At 33.8% G+C, this 20,671-nt stretch overlaps 1 protein-coding gene across 1 annotated transcript in view; it reads right to left on the bottom strand.

Moving 5' to 3' along the window:
* The window catches only part of IMPL1 (myo-inositol monophosphatase like 1), a 164,579-nt gene that overhangs the window by 16,768 nt on the left and 127,140 nt on the right, over positions 1-20,671 (bottom strand). Inside the window, exons 7-8 of the mRNA XM_089825063.1 lie at positions 12,015-12,113; positions 11,748-11,861 (exon numbers count right to left, since the gene is read on the bottom strand). Of these exons, the coding sequence (XP_089681189.1) occupies positions 11,748-11,861; positions 12,015-12,113 (213 nt within the window). The remainder of the gene's footprint in view (positions 1-11,747; positions 11,862-12,014; positions 12,114-20,671) is intronic.

Below are 20,671 nucleotides of genomic sequence, written 5' to 3'. Positions count from 1 at the left end.
TTCTCAAATCAATTCAACCCACAAATTAATATTGATTCAACTATTTGTGTTGCTAATGGCAAAGTTCCAATTTAGGTGTTTAACATATTGTCATGTTCGAAAACATACTCCAGCTCATCCAACATTCACAGAATGGACCAAAATCACCCGCTGTTAGGGCTCTTACAACTTTGTTTGTACCATTTCCTTTAAATTGTGATGCCAAGTTGACTGATTTTATTTACTCTTCTTCTAGTGGCAATATTCTTCCTACAACCTTTGCGACAATGTATTACCTAATGACCATGCCCAGGAAGTTATAATATATTCTGCAAATATTATAGCCTTGTCAATGTAAATGCTCCAATGCCATAATTAATGTTTATGTGATTATGTTAATTTCATATGTATCGGCAGAGGCACTCTTGTAATGACACTGCGATGATTATTTGTGTTCCCACTTTCTTGCCTGTCTCAAAATGAAATGGTTGTGACTAAGCTCTACTCGACAACTTTATTCTCAATGTTAACTTCCACTATTCTCCATAGAACGAACAAGTTCTGGATTTTACCTCTAAGCCAATTCTTTACACTCGCCAATTTTTTGCAATCCATCTCTTCCTTGCCCAATCACAATGACGTTTCAGTTTGTAGAATGAATGAAAGCTTCTAGAATGGATGAACATGATGCTAGAAAGCTCGTTTCAACTGACCAATTTTGGAAATAATAGGAAAACAAATTTGCTTTGAAAGTCCAATCAAGACTAATCACCGCTCATGCAAATAAACGAATCAGACAGTCACAACTCCTCCTTCGTATTCATGAAAAAATTATATCATTCTACCTTTCTCAGCTTTCCACTGTTTCTCCAATCAAAACCGACATTCTAAAATTATTTCTTCAAACTATGATCGGGCTCTTTCTCAGAGATCAAGCTAAACTTGATTATGTCGCTCTAACAATGCAAATATATATTTTCTTGTAGTTTTTCTCAGCTAATGAATTTAGTCCTTCAACATGTACAAAACTGTTAAAATGCTCTCTCCTTGTCTACCTTGATAAATCATGCCCACAAAATTCACAAACTATTGCTCAAGACTTATTTTGTTATTAACATCTTCCAACTTAGTTTTTGCCCCTACACAAATATTCTTTTGACAATTAAATGTCTATCTTATGCATGTGGCTAATATTTTGATTAATCTTTAGATCCCGATTCAAGCACCAAAGTTATCTTCAACGATACAGGTCTCCCATTGATGGCTTGTTTTGTAGGGATAAAACCCAATCCTGAAGTCACAAATATATCTGCAGATATAATAAATTATTTTGCAAAAAATAAAACTCTCGAATAATTTTTTCTGCAAATATTCGTTTCTGATAAAATTTCTTCTTGAAGCTTTTTGCAAATGTGATTCTAATATAATCTGTGCAAATTTTATTTTTTTTCTCAAATTTCATAGAATGGCAAGATCGATGCTTTGCTAAAAATCTTCCTGTAAATATGTTTCTGATGAACGCTCGAACTATGTCCAACAAGATAGCAAGTTCGGAAGCTCTGGTACCACTGTAATGTCCCCAGTTCCTCCAGTTAGAAAATAGGGACATTATTCTAAAAAACCTTAATAGTATTAATTATTTTCCAAAATTTGCATATGTTTTCTATTATATTTTTTGATATCCTCCTTTTAAAATGTATTCTCCTTATATACCAAGACCATATTACTCTCAAAAGACATGACCATATTACTCTCAAAAGACATGACCGATCAGGAGCAATTAGTTTAATAATAATTACATTTATAATTTTGATTAATAGGGTATTATGTTTATTTAACATTATCTTATATTACCTTTTAATAGTATTATATTTTATTATAATCATCCTTTATTAAAATATTCCTTCTTGTTATTATTATAATATATTTAATAATATTATAATATTATTATCATATTATGTTTTCTTGTTAGTTATTCCTTCTTGGCTATTATCATATTATAATATTATGTTCTCTTTTAAGATTAATTATTTCTTTGACTCATTATATTATTGAATTTTATTGGAAAATAGGGGACATTACATAATCAAAATGGGTAAGTTCTTCAACAGGTTTGTCCACCGATGGCTCAACAACTTCTACAAACTTGGTTTTCTCTGGATCAACTAAGATCCTTGAAACAATCTTATCTTTTAAAGATTTGGACTTAGTTTTCTTTATAGGGAGGTTATCTAGAGGTACAACCACTTTCCTTCTCTTCATTGTGATCCTGCTCAACCATGCAGGCAAGCTAAAACTTTCATCTGTGGAAGCAGGTACATTGGAGACCATTGGCATTGATCCTGATTGTATCTCCATTGTAACTGAGCAAGACTCAATTTGCACAACTGAATTCATAGGTACATGGTGAGAGGATTGTGTCATGAATAACTCAAAAAATATCAGAGATGTATCAAGTTGAGAAACTTGACCCTCTATGAAAGTTGGAAAATCTTCAAAAACACTTCCCGAATGTTCGTATTGTTCATTTGCTAAAATGGAAGGAGCTGTTGAAGAACTAGGAATAGCCAATGTATTGACTTCTAAAGCTGGAATAGGTGTGAAAGCAGTGGAAAATGAATCCACGTCATCATCTCTCATCTAGAAAAGGTGCTTCATGCATGGATGGTGCATGAGTTTGTGCAGGTCTTGGGGGAGATATGATCATAACTTCCCCTTCTTCCTCCTCATCTTCTTCAGTTGATTCTTCCTCTAATTGTTCATCTGACTCCTATAACTCCTGAACTAGTTCAAGGATTTGGGATGATTTGGATCCCTTTCCACGTTTCAGCTTGAATTTAAAAGACTTCTTTGCATCAGAAGAAGAGGCTCCATCTTTACCTATTATTTCCAACTGTGACTTCCTTCTAGGAGGACCAAACCTTCCACAATCCAAACCTAATTTTGGATTAACCCTTTTTAGGCCTTTGATTTTCAGCCACTTATTGGTGTTTGCTAAAATGGATTAAAATCTATCAAGGATGGATGTACCTTTCTTTTGCTGTCATTGAATGGGAAAAGGGCACCTTTTATCAAAACCTACCTAATGATTTTCGGGATCAACAATATTGTCATCATCTTCGATTTGGAAATCTGATAGGATCTCGAGTATGTTAAGATCAATGATTTGCTACAAAGTTAATCTGCAGTAATCCATTTTCATTATATCTAGTTTTGTTCGCATATCAATCCAAACAACCTTGATGCGATGAACATGTGTAAAAATCTCTTGATTTGAGAATTCATCTCTCTATAATCAAAGTCAAATATGGCTTTGAATTTCTTCAAAGTGATCAGTTGCAGTTTTGCTTCTATATTTTTTGCTTTATGTATAGAATTGATCAAATAATTACCAATTACCAAGGGTTTAGCAAAAGAAATACCAAAACCAGGCCTATGTAAAGCATGTTGATCAGATTGAACTTCCATGAGTTGTCTGGCTAATTCCATTAGAATGATTTTATCAGTAGCATACCTAGGTAAGAAGCATACTAAGGTAAGGTATATGGCTCACTTTTAAAGTACCCAACCCTTAAGTAAGTAAAGGTCAGAAACTGGATAAAGATACAACCATACTAATTTAACTTTTCCCAAACTTTATCAGATAACCTTTTGATGGATAACTGTCAATCAAACAAATACCGGAAATGCGCAAAGAAAGCATCTGTAATGTAACTTACTATTAGCTATAGTGATCTAATCATAGTGATCCCAAACTGGAATTTCAAGACGATCTCCTTTGGATGAGAGTCCAAAGAAAGATCCCATGGCAGTAGCAATGTAAACAAGGTAAGAATTCATTGAGCAACTATTAACAAAGTGCAGTCCTAATCATTTCTCCCCAAAAGATATCTTCTTTATTCTCCATCATCCGAAAGATGAATTTATACATCCATGGTTCAAAATCGGTGGAATCTTTAAGACCACAAACCCTACTGAGAAGAATGATAAGATCTTTGTACTCCTACTTGAAATTAGACCTATGAACGGTCTTTGGCCATCTCGAGAAATTGTTTCTCTTAGTATCCAACCAATATTGATTTACACACTTCTGATCATCTCCTTTTTTCTCATTCCATATTTCGAAAGATGATTCTTTGGTCAGATCCACACATTCTGCATTATGCGGCACTTTGAAAATTTGCTCGATAACTTCTAGATCAAGACTAGTAATAACTTTGCCATCAGCATCCTTGATCGTCTTTGACTTTGGGCTGAAACGTTTTGCGCATCCGAGTACAAACTCAAGTTCCATGGCAACCATGGGAAACGTAGATACCAAGTGAATATGACTTCTCTTAATACGTCTCATCTCATGACCAACAGGAGTTTCTACTCTCTGTAGAAAACCATTCATATCTACATGTCCGCTCTGTGTCTAACACATTGTCAAGAATGGACGTGACATGAGACAGAGTTGCATGAGCTGACACTTTATCAAATTGGTATTTCATTTTGCCCTTAGATTTAGATGATGAGGGCATCTCTTGCACTTGTAGTGCAACACAAAAATCCCAAAACATAAACACATCATCAAAGGAAATCGACATAAAAGTTGATTCTTGATGAGCAAAAAAGGTTCGAGTATGGATTTGATACTTTGTAGACTCGATGAGATAATCTCAAAGAGACATCATACATACGCAATGGATGAAAATGGAAGGTGGAGTGAAGGTATTGTGAAAATAGAAATGAAAGGAGATGAATAAGTGTGAAGGTGGAACGCATGGGAACGTGTGCTAATGAAAATTACTGATTTTCAAAATGTGACTTAGGTTTTCAAGATGTTATTGCACAGAAAATGAACTACATGTATATGCAACATGTAATGAGGAACGGAATGTGAGATGACATGTGAATGCAGATGAAGAATGAGCTTACATGTAAGTGTGGATGACGGACGAAATGAAATACATGTAATGACACGGGAAGTGGAATAGCATGCATTTGCTCATGGAGGTATAAGTGCATATGGAAAGATGGAAATGCAATGTAATTTGAAGTGAAGTGAACTTTATAGTCATATTTGTGTAAAGGTGAAGTCAAAGTACATGGGAAATCATGCACATGACATTTTTGACCTTTGAAAAAGTGTCTTTAAGTCAAAAACTGGTCTTAGAGATACAATTACACGTAAAACTTTTCATGTAATCATGTCGTGCGATTGGACACGGAAAGTGAGATGAGTGGAAATGGAAATGGAAAATGAAATTACATGTATGTGTGGATGATGAATGAGATGAAATACATGTAGTCACATTTGACAAATGAGATGCGAAGTCTTGTGGCATGGAAAGATGAAAATAGAATGTGATAATGCTTTTGCATGAAATGGAAGGTGGAGTGTGTTAAATATTAACATTGATAATTATATTGGTTTGAGAGGTGTAGACCGTACCTTTATCTTCACCTATTATATCATAGATGGCATATATATACATAAGTCTTGATATTAGAATGGGCAGCGATCTTTGGCAGAAATTACATTCTGTACTAACCATAACTAATGGTTATGTTAGTTAAACTTTGTGTTACTTCCTTCTAGGCACCGATTTCTACAAGAGGTGTTTGGCCGACCTAGATAGGGTCATGTCCCTTTAAGGGACATGCCCTTTGTTCTTGATATATATGGTAGGCATTATTGTAGTTTGAGGACAAACAATAATAAGAAGTCTGCTCTCTCAAGCAATAATACCTGTTCGAATATATTGCAGATTTAAATAACATTTAGATCAGAGTTAAAGGTGATAACTCCTCCTTACTTCAAAATATTAAGAAGATCATATTCAAAAATAAAAGGATATTATACAAGTCTGAGTTTTTAGTATAGAATTTGCAGAAACTTTATAGAGTGAAATGAAACATGACCAAGTTCTTGCGAAAGAACTTACAACTTCTCCAAAATGAAGAAAAACTGAAAAACAAACAGACAAGACACAAAAACAAACTTTAAAAGAAAAATGTACCTTTGGCAAAAGACTCAAACATGCCAACAAGAAAACCACTTCAACGTGCAATTTCAAATTTGGAGCTTGGGAAAAAACCAAAAAGATGAAAATGAATCATTTCATCATTTTTAAAGGAAAAATACACTTTCTATAGCAACAAAATCAACTAGTGTAAATCATCAAGCTAAAATATACACAAAATCAACAAGATAAGCACAAATTAATTAGCAAGAAGGAAAATGTCCACTTACATGATGATTGTGTGCTAAATCTGGAGGGAATCGCTCCAATACTGAAAAATTCTCCAACAAACTTAGATCTTTTCAAACTTTGCAAGAGAAATTCGCGAGGGGCAGCAAATGAGGCATTTTTTATGCACAATGCCAAAAACGTGCCCTAAACTCTCTCAAACTTCCAACGATTTTGCTAAATGCATGTTTACGAGACATTTTTGGAAAAAACGTGTTTCAAATCTGCCCTTCAATGACCAAAACATTCATTCAAAACATCAAATGTTTTTCTTGGCCAAAAGCATGATAAAAAACACTCCAAAATGAACATTTTTTCAAAAACGTGGGTCAATAAGAGCATGAAAAATGACATTTTTAGCAAGAAGATTAAATGTTTTTACCATGGGAATTTCATGGAAGAATCCAAGCAAAATCACCAATAACATGTTCTTGGAGGCCAAATGCATGAAGTTTTGTCTTCAAACTCCAAAAATGGATTTTGGAAGGGCAAATAAGTGTCTTTGAATGCAAAATGCATCTTTGGAGGTGATAGCATATTTTAAAAATGCAACATGGAGCAAAACGCACCTTTTTGGTGCATATACATGTTTTAAAAACATGTTTTTTCCCCAAAAATGGGTTTTGGAGGTGTTATTACATTTCTTTGGTGCAAAACACACCTTTTTTGTGTAAAGACATGTTTAGGTTTCATGCATATGCAACTCAAAGCAAAAACTCACAATTTTTATGCATATGCATATAACATATGTAGCTCAACTTTTTGATGTCATTGCACATTTAAGTGAGTTTACATGCAATGGCATGAAAATGGTCCTCTCTCAACTGATTTTACATGTAATGACATAAAAAGGGTCCACTTTTAAGTGATTTTACATGTTTAAGTGATTTTTATAAGCACGTGTCAATTTAATTTTGATAAAATATTACTTAAGTAGGACAAATTATATTTACATTATCACATTAACAATATAATGTGTAAATATAATTTAATAAGTAATATTTACTAAAACATTTGATTTAAATATCAAAAATTAAATTGATCTATATAGTTAATATAGTCACTTAAGTGAAAAATCAAAAAACAAACTCAACTTAAAAATATAACATAAAGTGCACTATAGTTACTTTAAGTGAAAATTCAATTGATAAAGTATTTTAAAAACATAACATAAAGTGAATTTAAGTTAAATTTTCAAAACATGAATGTCAAAAATATAACATGATATATTTTTAATTTGTGCAGTTGCATCAAAAGGTTCACTTTTTGGGCACTAAATTAGTCATATCTTTTGATTGCCAACTCAGATTAAGCCCTAAGATTAATCAAATCAAAGGGGAAACCAAAAGCAATGATTTGAGCAAAACCAAAGGACTAAAAACCAAGAAACACACTCAAAAACAAAGAAAATGACGATGAAGGCCTCAAAAATCAAGCTCAGGCTCGACAAACAAAAAAAGAAAAAGACTTGACGAAAGCCTTCAGTAAAAGAATTTACTACGTGAATTGGAGGTTGATTGATTGATCAACGCTAAACAATTGAATAATAAAGTCAACTTAGAGAAATGCGAAACTAGTTTGAAAAAGTTTTGTACTACTACCTGCATTTTGTCACCACAAAATGCAGGACAACAAACATCACTTAATAAAATTCTTACATCACCAATCCCTTCAACCGCATGTGACCTGCCATCACTGAGAAAAATTGAACCTATATGACTAGAATTAAGAGTAAACCTTGCATGCCAATATACCCAACATGTGAAATGCTCATAAGAACCTAAGTCAAAGAACCAACAACTAATGTCAATGCATCTAAAAGAGTTGGCATGAACCATGCACTTTCTTACTTGTTGTAATATTAGCTTCACCATATAACTCATGTGATAAGCTATACTTTCTTCTTAGGTACTCTTTATTAACATGTCCAAATTTGTTACGTAAAAGCACTTCACCTCTTTCTTTGACTATGGAGCATGAGACGTTTGGCTCTTAAGCTATACAAAGAGAGAAATTATTTCACCCCCTAATGTAGACTATCCTAATTGTGTTTGCTAAACTCCCTTCTATAAATAGTATGTACTAACCTTATCAAAAGTTTGAGTTTGAGCTTCAGTCAATAGGTTTAGTGAGATTCAACATATGTCTGAAATATACCAACACAGGCATTTGAATAAGCTCATTAGACATAGACAAATACAATAACAAGGATTCCCTATGATGCATGTCATAATCATCCAAGTTGACTGCAAATTCAGATTCACTATCTAAAAGGATATAGTCACATTCTACATGCAGCAATGAAAACTAATTTATATCTGGGTGCTACTCCAAAAGTCTTGGTAAGATTACGATTTAGGCAATGGAAGCTCCTAGGTTTGTCCCCAAGAAGGACCTAGGGTTTCCAATGAGCAATATACAAACAGGCAAAACTTGGCAATTAAATGTTGCTAACACAAATATTAAAAACAAAACAATGATTTGAATAAGGTCAAAAGGATTTCTAAAAGTTGACAAACACCTAACTCAATAATATCATTGATCTTATATTTTCCTTGAGGAGAAATCTTAAGGAGATGTGAAACATTGGGATCAAAATATTTACATAGTGGTAACCCAAGACATGATATTGTGTCTGATTGTGGAAATCCAGATTCATTAATCATTTATGACACTCCCACCCCAGGAAAATGAAAATATTCAACTGCCTACAAAGCCTTAAAAGCTTGCTTGTAATGTCCCGGTTATTTAGCCATTCTGCTTTGTAAGCTTTTGTCTAGCTCCTATTTGACTGAAATAGCTTGGTATTTAATGGGAGGAACTCCAAGGTTCTTGGAGTATGCAGTTTATGTTCTAGAAGGATGTTTGTTATTGGTAGTGAGCTCAGTTGTCATGAGGACTGCTGTGACACTTTCCTTAATGTATTCCAATTTCTAGTGGAGAAAGTATCTATTTATAGAAAGTCACCCAATCAAACCTCAGTTCTCATTATTTCTGGATTAAGGTAAAAACAGGTGTTAAATGGGGACCTGAAACCCCTTACAAAAGATTGCATAGGATATTCAATAAAGTCTTAATAAACAGTTTAAAACACTGCTGGCCAAGACCAAAACTAGCAAAGGAACCAGCAACCAGAGAACACCAGAAACTAGAACCAGCAAACACCCGAGAGGAACAAAAAACAACACATTCTCATTATTTTGATTCTGACGCTGCTCTGCGGCTTTTGCAACTCAAACAAATTATTGAGCTTTAATTTAATTATCTCACTAAGGTTTTTTATTTCTATTGAATACTTAAAAAAGAAAATTTGTGTAATAGCTCAATGGAAATGAAATTAAAAATCTTAATACTATGCCATTACGGACACTTAAAATTTAAAAAGGGTACCTTACATATCAAAAATAATTATTATTTCGTAAGAAGGTTTCCCAAGCAAAAAAGGAGTTATTTTATTACAAGTGAGTTTCAAAATATACCTTCCAGAAAGTTTAGCAAAAAGTGTAAAAGGAGAATTAGACAGCCCGTCTAATTATGCAATTTGATTTATTTCCTCTTCTGAAAGTTGAAACTCTTGTGGTACTGTGGGATTGAACTTGGTTCATCCCAACCTTCCTGCGGATGAAAATCCTCTTGGATTAGTCATGGTGATGAAAGACCCTCACTGGCTAATATGGTGTGACTTATTCGAAGTTACAAATTGTGTGCGAAAGGTTGTGCTAGTAGATTTATCCAAAATTTATGCTTGAACTGAATGCTGAAGACTTGGAGGAAATTCATTTAGAGATTGCCTGTTGCACTGAATGTTACCCATTGAGAATGCTACAGCTAAGGGAAAATATAATGAAATTTTTTGCCACATATTATATCTGTGAGACTGACAAGAAGGCTTGAAGATTTTTAAGTATTATATTGTTATGAGATTACCTCATATTTCTTTCATCCCTCTATGCTTGGCCACTTCACTTCTTGGTGTTTTTTATGTGTCAAGTTAAAACAAACTTGAGGGCTCCTTAAGCTTGAAGTTTTTCCTGCTATAAAGAAGAGCTTCAGAATTTCCTGCTATAATGAAGAGCTTCTAGATTTCCTGCTATCAATGATTAAATGATTAATGATTCTTTGAGGTGTCTTGATGTAAGCAGGGTAGCTTCTCCATTATGAGATTGAAACATGAATGATGGGCATTCATTGCTATCATTTCTTAGTACAAAGAACACTTGCACATTAGCACGCTGCTTTTTTAAGGGAGTTTGGGGTTGCAATATGTTTTATTTGGAAAAGATACACCTACAGCTCCTTGATATTGCTGTTTGTTGGTAACTGAGGGTGTGAACAGGTTTAGCTCTTCATATATTCATCTACAACACTTTGATATTAAGTCACAGTAGCATATGTTTCCATGGCAACATAACATCAACGTGTGGCATCAACATTTGACATTCTAACGATGCTGTTGCAGACAGAACTTTGAAAGAGCAAACATATCATTTGACAATCAATACATTATTGGGGTTCGAGGCCAGATTGTCCATATTAGTTATCTCTTTAATGCATGCAAAGTGTTTGTTGAGATGTCTATAGTATATACTTCCAAGTTCTATGCATTGTGGATTTACTATTTCAACATAAATTTTTAATTGTCTCAATTTGCATTATAATTTATGAACAATCCCATAACAAGACACGTTTATAGCACATTGAAAACCATCACTATACAAAGTGTTTGATGCAAAGGTCTGCAGACAGAAGATGGAAAAAGTTTGTTGGTGTTGAAAAAAATTGGTTTCAATTTCATAGTGGACATTGCATTGCCTCTTAATCCATTCACTCTAACTACATGCTTCAGGATGCAACTACACCAAGGTACTCTTCCAACTTCACTTCTACAACATTGCTGTGACATTCCTATGCCACTAAATGCATTTTTTCTGCCAAGAGGATTATAGAGCTTGCCACAAGAAAGATTCTTTCTTTAAAGATAAGGATCCCTACTACTTAGGGAGTAGAACCAAAGCATCAACACTGGAAAGCTTCTATCATCCAACTTACATTACTTAGGAGCCATAATTTGGAAGAGGATTGCTGACACTGATGCTAATCCTAATGTATTTGATTCTGATGAATCAATTGCTGATTTGGATGCTCTTTATGAAAGAAAAATGATGACTTTATAGTTTTTACCTATTTTGAACAGATGATATAAACCTGTGATATATCAAATTTTAAACTTGTTAAATGATTTAACTTGTCAATTATCAATTATTTCATTAAATTTGTATAATTATTCTCTGAATATTATGACCGATTTATTTTATCTATAGTTTTTTACATTTCTCCTAATTTTGTATGTAATTCACCAGACCCAACTAAGTGCAGGCCCTCAAATTATCAGCAAAACACCATGTACCACTAGCTATTTCAAACCTGTACTTAATAACTTAGCAAAGCATGTGATAGTCACCAAGCATATTTCAACATTTGTAGCAGGGGGGGGGGGGCGGGGGGGGGCGGAGAGAGAGAGAGAGAGAGTACCAAAACGCCTGCAGCCATGTCCCAAGGTTTGAGGCGATATTCCCAATATGCTTCAGCTATGCCAAAAGCAACATGGCACATATCGACAGCTGCTGCGCCTAGCCGTCTCACACCCTAATTCATTCACAAATATGGATCAAATGATATAAATTTAGCAAATTCACTCTAAGAAACATTATGTAGTAAATGACAATGAGAACATGGTCTTAAAAATTCAATGTATTCCATACCAGTCTAAACTTGAAGAGAAAAGTCACTAGAATATACCCTGCTAACATCTGTGAACTCTTTGAAAAGGTCCATATTCGTTGCCCAAGCATCATCATGATCATATCCAAATCCGGTGATGAGAAGTGACCTTTCCACCTTAGATAAAAGTAAGGAGTTAAACTTTTTTGTATCCACTTAGACTAAGTTTTGTTAATTTCTATTTACTGTTAAAGAACCCAAACAGCATCTGACTGGTCTCACTAATTAGTTATAAGTTATTTGAACGGAAAACACATGACAAGGTAATCATTGTCAATATTTATGCTGAAGACAACAATAACTAATGGGAGAAAACACATGTCACAAAAGCAACAAGAATATAAATTCTTATAACTTCAAACAAAACACTTGTTATTGTAAATTGCCAATGTCAAGCTTCCTATTTGCTAATCAAGAAAAAATATTGTCTTATAAATTCACATAGATAAAGATTAATAGCAGGAATCTATGTAATATTCTGATAAAATGGGAGTTGTATGACAGGAAAGAGGCTTAGAAAATCAGAACAAAAGATGAAATCATTTCCAAACCTAGAGATCTTAATGGAATTGAATAATATTTTTTTTATTAAAAAACTCAAACAATGTTAAATTGATTTGGATGCTCCTAATTTTTAACAAGGTGTGCTTTCTACAATATGAAGAGAAAATAGAAACAGAAAATGCACAAGTCAACCAGAAACAAGGAAAATACATTGAGAAATATAATCGGACCCTTGATAGTTGCACTTTCTTCATTTACTAATATGTAGAAAGTGAAGAGCACACACTTAAGAGGGGGAGAGGGATAATCAATATTTTTCACTTTTAAAAGCACAAAATCACATAAAACATAGAAAGAGCAAACACCGAGATGCAAACACCAAATTTGGCACAAAAAGCCCTTTAGGGTAAAAAAAACCATGGCACAAGCTTTCATTAACACAATGGGCACCAACCCAAGTTACATAAGTGAGCACCAACACTCCTCGAAGCACCAACTTTGTTCAGCTGAGGCACCAACCTCAATTTGAACACCAACTCAAAATCAATGAAACTAAAACAGCTTTCACCATAGGCATATACTGTATCATACAAACTAAATAACATCCCATAGACATAATATGATGCCCTTCAATAATATACATAATGTCAACAACATGCTAGACTCCCAAAATATATTGTACCCTCACTAAGGACGTAGTGTAAAGAACCTTGTTTTACAAATCTGAATATAAGTGTCATATATGCTCATACCCCCATACCTTGGCTCCTTCAACATATAATTCATAATTTTCACTCAAAACTGAAATAAAATATATTCTCCCCAACACATGTTTTCCTCCAATTATTTTTCTCGCCGCCCAGTCATTAATGGCTATAATCAACGCAACACTCAAAAATGATGTTCCACTCCAAATATACACCACCTAGAGATTACTAGAATGATCATCAAACAACACCAAATTAGCATCCATCGACATATTTCCATATTCGTATATACAAGAAATGGCCACCATCCATAAAAACTCAACAATCTTTGGAAAGTAAATTCTCCAAGAAAAACTGGACATGATCTACATGGCATATTTTAGAAAACCACTCCTGCAGAGACAGCTCCACTAAAGGAATCTGATGTTCCACTTCAGAAATGGCTCATTCAACACACATACAAAGAAAATGCTACAAAGTTGCTAATTTAAAGGTCGATAGCCAACATATTCCTGCTTTGACTGAAAACAACAAACTGATGATAAGTTGGAGATCCTGATCGGGCAGAGTATAAGATCACTAACTCCCCACAAGATGGTGACTAGCTATTAATTATATTCGCATTAAATCCAAGACTATCTAACATCCAAGTAACTCTATGTGACTCTTCAATGCCTTCCGTTTGTACATGTAGATGGGAAATTCGCTCTATGAAAGCAGTATATAAATGAACTTTTCAATAACCTTGTACTGATAGGTGGTTCTGATAGTTTTGTAACTTGACTCCAGAACATAGAACACAATCATTCAACAGAAATAAAAAAATTCTTCACATCTCCATATTGGTTTCACTATATCTGTTTCTCATATGGTAGTGCATATATTATTATGTCCTCACAGTAGTTCCATTTTTGGCAATAATCATTTCAGGCGAATCAGAGATAAGATGACAGGCATAAGACTATAGCTCTCTTTGCAAAACATTTCACCCCTTTCGGACTAATAGTATTAAGGTTGCTAATGAAATAGACAAGCAACCAACCCAACAAGATGACCAACCAGCTCAAGCACACGACCAAGTAATTTAAGAAAGTAACCAAGTAGCTCAATCATGCAACCAAGCAACTCGAGCAGACAAATAGGCAGCTCATTCCAAATTGCTAATACCTCAAGTAATCCTCCAAAATTTATACAACCTTGATCATCTCCCTTAACGTCAATGACAACATTTAACACCCCCTTTGTCATTGATGGCAACTCCATCTACAACCAAACTGAAACAAAGAAACTCTGAAATAATGCTGCTGCCCCTGACTTACTCAAAAATAAAGCTGCTCCCCCCGACTTATCTCCCCCACTTTGACATGAATAACTGAAACCAACTTGCATAACTGAAACAGGGCTGAAAGAATACGGCAATGAGAACCTCCCCAGAGGCCAACCAGCAATTCAATCATGCAATGAAATCGCTCCCAACTTCTCACTTTTGATATCATCTATAGATTGTTAGAGCTACTACTTGCATCAGCAATATGTTCACCATCTTTACAAATTTCACAATCATCTAAATTGAAAACTAAACTGTGTCCTTGATCACGTAACTGGTTCGCACTTAATAGATTGTGTTTCAAGCCTTCTACATATAAAATATTCTCAGCTCTTGTCTCATCATCATTTATAACAAGTGTAATGTCCCTAAATTTAGTTGTTTATTTCGATATTCTTCAGTGGTGTATCATCTAGATATCATTCAAGACACTCTGATTCACACTAGAGTATTTTTGATAAGTCACTTGGATGTTTTGCTCATACTTACTATTTATAGTAAGTTCCCAGATGATTAAATGGATTATTCCCACGAGTTGATATTGAAAATTATCAGGAGTTTAATGATTTAAGTTATTAAAGTTGAAACAAGTTTGATTTTAATAATATTAATTATATTAAACGACTTTATGACCTGATGACACAAAGGGGTTTAAAGTGTACTTAAGACATTTCCATAAAGTGACTTTATAAAATGACAATATAAAGTCACTTCAATTAATAGAGCTCTCCATCTTGTTTGAGAAGTTACTTCATAAGGATGAATTAAAAAGTAAGAGCAACTTATCCCCATTGTTTAATGGACGTGTATCCTCACCTCAAGACACTATATAAACAAGTTGCTTCTAATTTGAGGCTATTTTGTGAGATAATTCCATTGAAGCTATTTCTCTTGTTGCTGATATATAGTGACTGTGTTCTAAGGAGGGTAAAACCTGGAACCAAAGAAGGTTTGCACGTAAACCCACTCCTTCAAAGATTGGTGGATACATACAGAGTTTGCATCTGAACTTAATGGTGGAGTTTTGAAATCAAATATAAGCAGTTTGAAGAAAAAATTTCTTCAATCAAAATACAAATGCTGGCAGTCCTTAGAAAATGGAGGCCCTCAAAAATTCATGGTATTGTTGTTGGGCATGTTTGCAGAGCTACAGCTCAGATGTCTATGCCCTTGGATTCCCCACGGCTAGGAAAGGAGACTTCCATGTCTGATCGCTGCAAAAAACATATAATTTATAAATGATCCTTCCTTCTAAGAAGATGGGCTTGGATATGCATACTCAAGTCAAAGTATCAATTCCCAAGTGCAATATTTTATATTCATGGTAATCTATGTCAAGGATTGTAATGTGTGGACTGTAATGTAAGCCATGTTGTAACTGATTTGAAGAAGTTGTAGTTTAAATCTGGCAATTGTTGTGTCCCCAGGATAACAATATGATTTATAATCGCCACCTCTGCAATTTTGAGCTCTCTAATTTTATATATGCAAATCTGAAACAAATCAACAATCCCTGTGAATGCATATTTTGATGTAATCTGTGAGTTATTTACTGCTAATGTGACCTCTTCAATTCTGTAGCGTGTAATTAAGGCATAGAATACTGAATTGTTCCCTGCTGATAGACAGTGTGCAAAGTGTTTGGTTTAATGCCACCGCAGAAACCAGTGGTCATTTCTGGATGTTTGGCTACGCAAGCACATGTATTAATGTATGTCCGCTATTCACGTGTTTTGCATTGAAAGATTTGGAATCAGAATTAGGGAGTTGGTAAAAATTTAGTTTGAGGTGATTATCAAGTGTGGCAAAATGACAATGCAATGTTTGTGAAGTTTGTGATGCAAGTTTTGGATTAGAACTTATAAGGGTTCTTAAAGTGGTATCAAAGCATTGAACCTGCCATCCTGTTGGGTATGATGAGAGTGTTGTCAAAATGCTCAGTACAAGAAAATTCAGAAGGATCGTGTCCAAGAACAACAAGACAAAAGGGAAGAAGTATTTCGCAGGTTTGATGAATATGAGACTCTTCCTACACATGTTAAGGGAGATTACATGGACTTTCATCCAAGGCTACATCACAAGACTATTTTGGCAAAGAAACTATATCATAGCTCATGATTTACTTGCACAAAAAGGGTGCAAAAATTTATGAGTAGTTTTCAGTGGTCACTATTCAGCCAACGGGTAAGCAAAAATTCAAACCAGCTATTGAAAAAGAGCATCATGAAGTTGTCATTGAAATAGGTGATCGTGAAACAAGTACTGAACTAGTGCTTGGGCGGTAGAATAAAGCTGAGGCAGCGACTGAAGAGGAATTGAATTCATTGAGTTTGCAAGAGGTGGTCCAAGATTTAGTGGACCAAAAGCTGTCTCCCATGGGCCAGTAGCAGTAGGAGCAGCCATGATATTAGGAATATGAGTATGGGCACTATGGGTAACAAAAATGAGGGGTTTAAGGAAAAATTGGGAATCTTCACTGGGTACAATAGTTTTCTTCTTGGAAGGTGGATAGCTGGTAGTTTGAGAAAGAGGAGGTTTTAGTGAGCAAATCAAAATGAACTTGTTGGGCCCAAAATGATCCAGCAGAACTTGATGAACTTTCTGCCTTCTTTCTCCTCGAATATACGTGCTCAAAACTTGCTAGTGTGATAACATGTAATTTTCCAAATACCAAAAACAAGGGCGTAAAACTTCTAATGAAATCAAGAGGCTTCTAAATGCGTTCAATCCCCAATAGAGTCGCCAAAAACTGTAGGTTAAATATTTTGCAAGCCACTGTAACCACAACTTACAAAATGGGAACTTTAGGGAGAACGCATTTTTGAAAGTCATTTACATATGTTTTTTTGTCTAAACATATGCAACTAGGCTCAAATCCGCCACTTTTGACTTAGGTTAGGTGAAAGTAAGTTTTCGAAACATCATACACAAGCAGTTGGGTCAAAAATCACCACCTATGTCTTTGAAAAGCTTTTACATATTGTAAAACCTACTAATTGATTTCAAAAGTCCAGTAAGTGATTATTTTAAAAGATATATATGCAATGAGTCTTAAAAACTCCATTTGATTGTATTAAAATAATTAAAATAAACTATATATGCAACAACATTTGTAAATGAGTTAGATTTTCTCACTTACATTAATTGAATAAGTTTAAAATATGTAAATACATAAAAAAAGCCCACTTAACACATTAAAACGTGCTATTGCATACAAAAAATCCATTTTATTTTTCTGCTAGGACTTATAATTTATTGTCAATGGATTTTCGTGAAGTATTTTGCATGTGGATGCATGCAATATGTAATAAAACTCCCACTTTTATGTACTTGAGTTGTCTCATGTACTTATATTTAATATCTAACTATAGTTTTGAATAAAGTAACATGAAAAATAGTCTGGAAATAGGCCATTTTTATAAAACATAAAAAAGTATGGTCAAATCAACTTAGAATGAATTGAAATTTTAAAGTGGACCACAAAATCCACTTTAAATAGTAAATATAATTATATATTGTGCAAATGCTAATAAAAAGCCCACTTTTATGAGGCTTTTAATAAAAAAATACAATTGACCTGAAAGCCTCCACTTTTTCCCCTATAACTTGAGTTAGACAACTCTGATTTGGACCTAAGTTAGCTTAAATCAAGTAGAATTCCAAGTGCTATTCACCCAAGGCAAAAACAAGACAAAAAATTATTTACAACACAAAGAAAAAAAAAAAAAAGATGCATAATTTCACAAAAAATCAAGTGTTTATAATGCAAAAAGGAAAACTCTTACCAACAAACAACTGGTGATAATCTCGATGGAAAACCTTCAAAAGAACACATAGACAAGATTGCACTGAGAACAATTCGAAAATAATGAATTTGTTTCATGATGCCTCGTCAATGTGTTAAAACAAGGCAGATGCGCCTATGAGTCCATGAGAAAATTGCATAGGGTTGCCTCAATTTTGTGATATCAAAATTGAGGACAAGTTTTAATATACTATAATCATTCTGTAATATATTAATATTAAAATACGAGAATTAAATATTGTAGAGTAAATATATTATGAAATAGTATTAAAAATAACATTATTAATATTGCTAATGATATATAATAATAAGAAATTTAATTTATTATTAGTATAATATATGTTATGTTATTAATATATATTTAATATATTTAGAATTATATAATTGATATAATCTATATTATTAACATAATCTATGCTATTATTAATATAATTATATAATTAATATAATACATAATTATTATGAAAAGGCGTGACTATTAGATTTGAAAGATATATATATATATATAGAAAAAAACTTTGAGAAATTATCATTCGGGGAAAATAGAGAAATATATGAAAGGATTGGTTTTGTAAACTAATGTCCTAATAGGGAACATTACATTGTATACAACTTAATTGCTTATGTTGAAGAAAGGGTGTCATTTGCGTTGCGACCAATCATGACATGTGCACTAAAATGTTGGTTTTAACTTTTAGCTAGTAGGAAGGTGTTTTCATTTGTGTCTAGATCAGCGTTACAGGAGTCGGCAACTCTAGCAAGGACTCGCCAAGTCCCAAGGTGAGGTGGGAGAAACGAGGCAAATTGCCTTTGGACTCATCCTGGCTGAATCTGAGCTGACTCGTCAAAGCAGTTGACTTGCCAAGACCTGCTAGTCAAACTATGCCATCAACCAACAAAAAAATTAAAAAGTAGATTTATACAAATATAACATTTAGTATAAGAATTTCTTATAATAGTAAGTTATATTTGTATAAATACTATCAGGTTGTTTGAGATAGGTTTCACATCATAGGAGTTAAAATGTAGATTCTAGATTTTAGGGGTTTTCAAGAAATTCCAAGTTTAGCCAAATTCCAAGATTCAACCTTTAATAGTGTTATCTTGCACAACTTGTCTTGGTTATTTAAGGTCAAATTGAGTTTGGAATTCGATGATCTTCTCTTCGGTGATGAAGACTTGGATTGGGTTGATTAGGTGCATCGCGAGGTAGAGGCAATGGCAGTGGCAATGGCGATGACACTGAAGGAGGCTAGAGCATGAGGCTAGTGCATGACTCTGAGGCCAAGAGTGATCAATTTGGCTCTGATGATGAGGATTATAAGGATGAGTATGAGGATGACAGGATGATCATGATGAGCATGTTAGTGAGGTTCAACATCACACACAAGGAGAGATGATGACTCTAGAGTCTACCATGACCTATCTTAGGCATAGTCGTAGGACATAGGCTACTATGAGCCTTTATTTTGATATATGTTTTGAACTTTTGATTCAATGGATTGCATATTCCATGAATATTATAGACTGTTCACAATGACACAATTTTCTATTATGTTGTTTACTTTAACTTCAAGTAATTTCTTTCAAAAATTTGCATTTATGCTTATGCGATCTATGAAAAGTTGTGAATATGTGCAAAGTAGCTTCTATTTATCTCAATTATTGTGCATTTGATGTTTACTAGCTAAATGATGCATGAAAATAACCTAAAATCCTTTAAAATGTTTGAATTTCATGGGTTTTCAATTTCTGAGTCCATGCTGACTCCTTACCAAGTCTGAGTCCGAGCCCGATTTAGGCTTACCGAGTCCACGCAGAGTCCGAGGCTGGTAACGCTGGTCTAGATAGGTTATTTTCATTTGTTAAATATAAGTATCTCATTTGCAAGCTAAGGCAGTTAACAAATTGGTTCTTGTATCCTAGGCAAAATTTAAAATCATATAGTAATACTTATTTATCTAATGCGTAGAAAACCACGACATTATTAAAGAGTGTTGATATTTGGATTTCTCGTCTATAGTTTTGTGTCTAGGGAAAATGTAGGTTAGGTTTTAGTTTAGTTTAGATCTCAAGAATTTCACCTTCAAATTTGAAGAGAGGTCTATCCTCACAATCTATTATGTTTTGTGTTTCTTGTAAAAGATAAATCAAAAAGCTAACAGGAATAAGCTGTTGGTAAAGAATTGCACAAAAATTTGAAGCAGATGTTCAAAGCATTTGTGTGATGGTTAGTGGAAGTGAACAAGTAATTTATAGGTTGGAGAGAGAAATATCCCAAATGGATATTTTCTCTATTGATGCTATAATGTTTGATTATATAAATTATATT

The sequence above is a fragment of the Cupressus sempervirens genome, chromosome 4, assembly GCF_028749045.1.
Source record: "Cupressus sempervirens isolate cs-2001-9-10 chromosome 4, ASM2874904v1, whole genome shotgun sequence".
Taxonomy (NCBI): domain Eukaryota; kingdom Viridiplantae; phylum Streptophyta; class Pinopsida; order Cupressales; family Cupressaceae; genus Cupressus; species Cupressus sempervirens.
The sequence above is the reverse complement of the archived record's forward strand: the minus strand, read 5'-3'. Positions and strand labels throughout refer to the sequence as shown.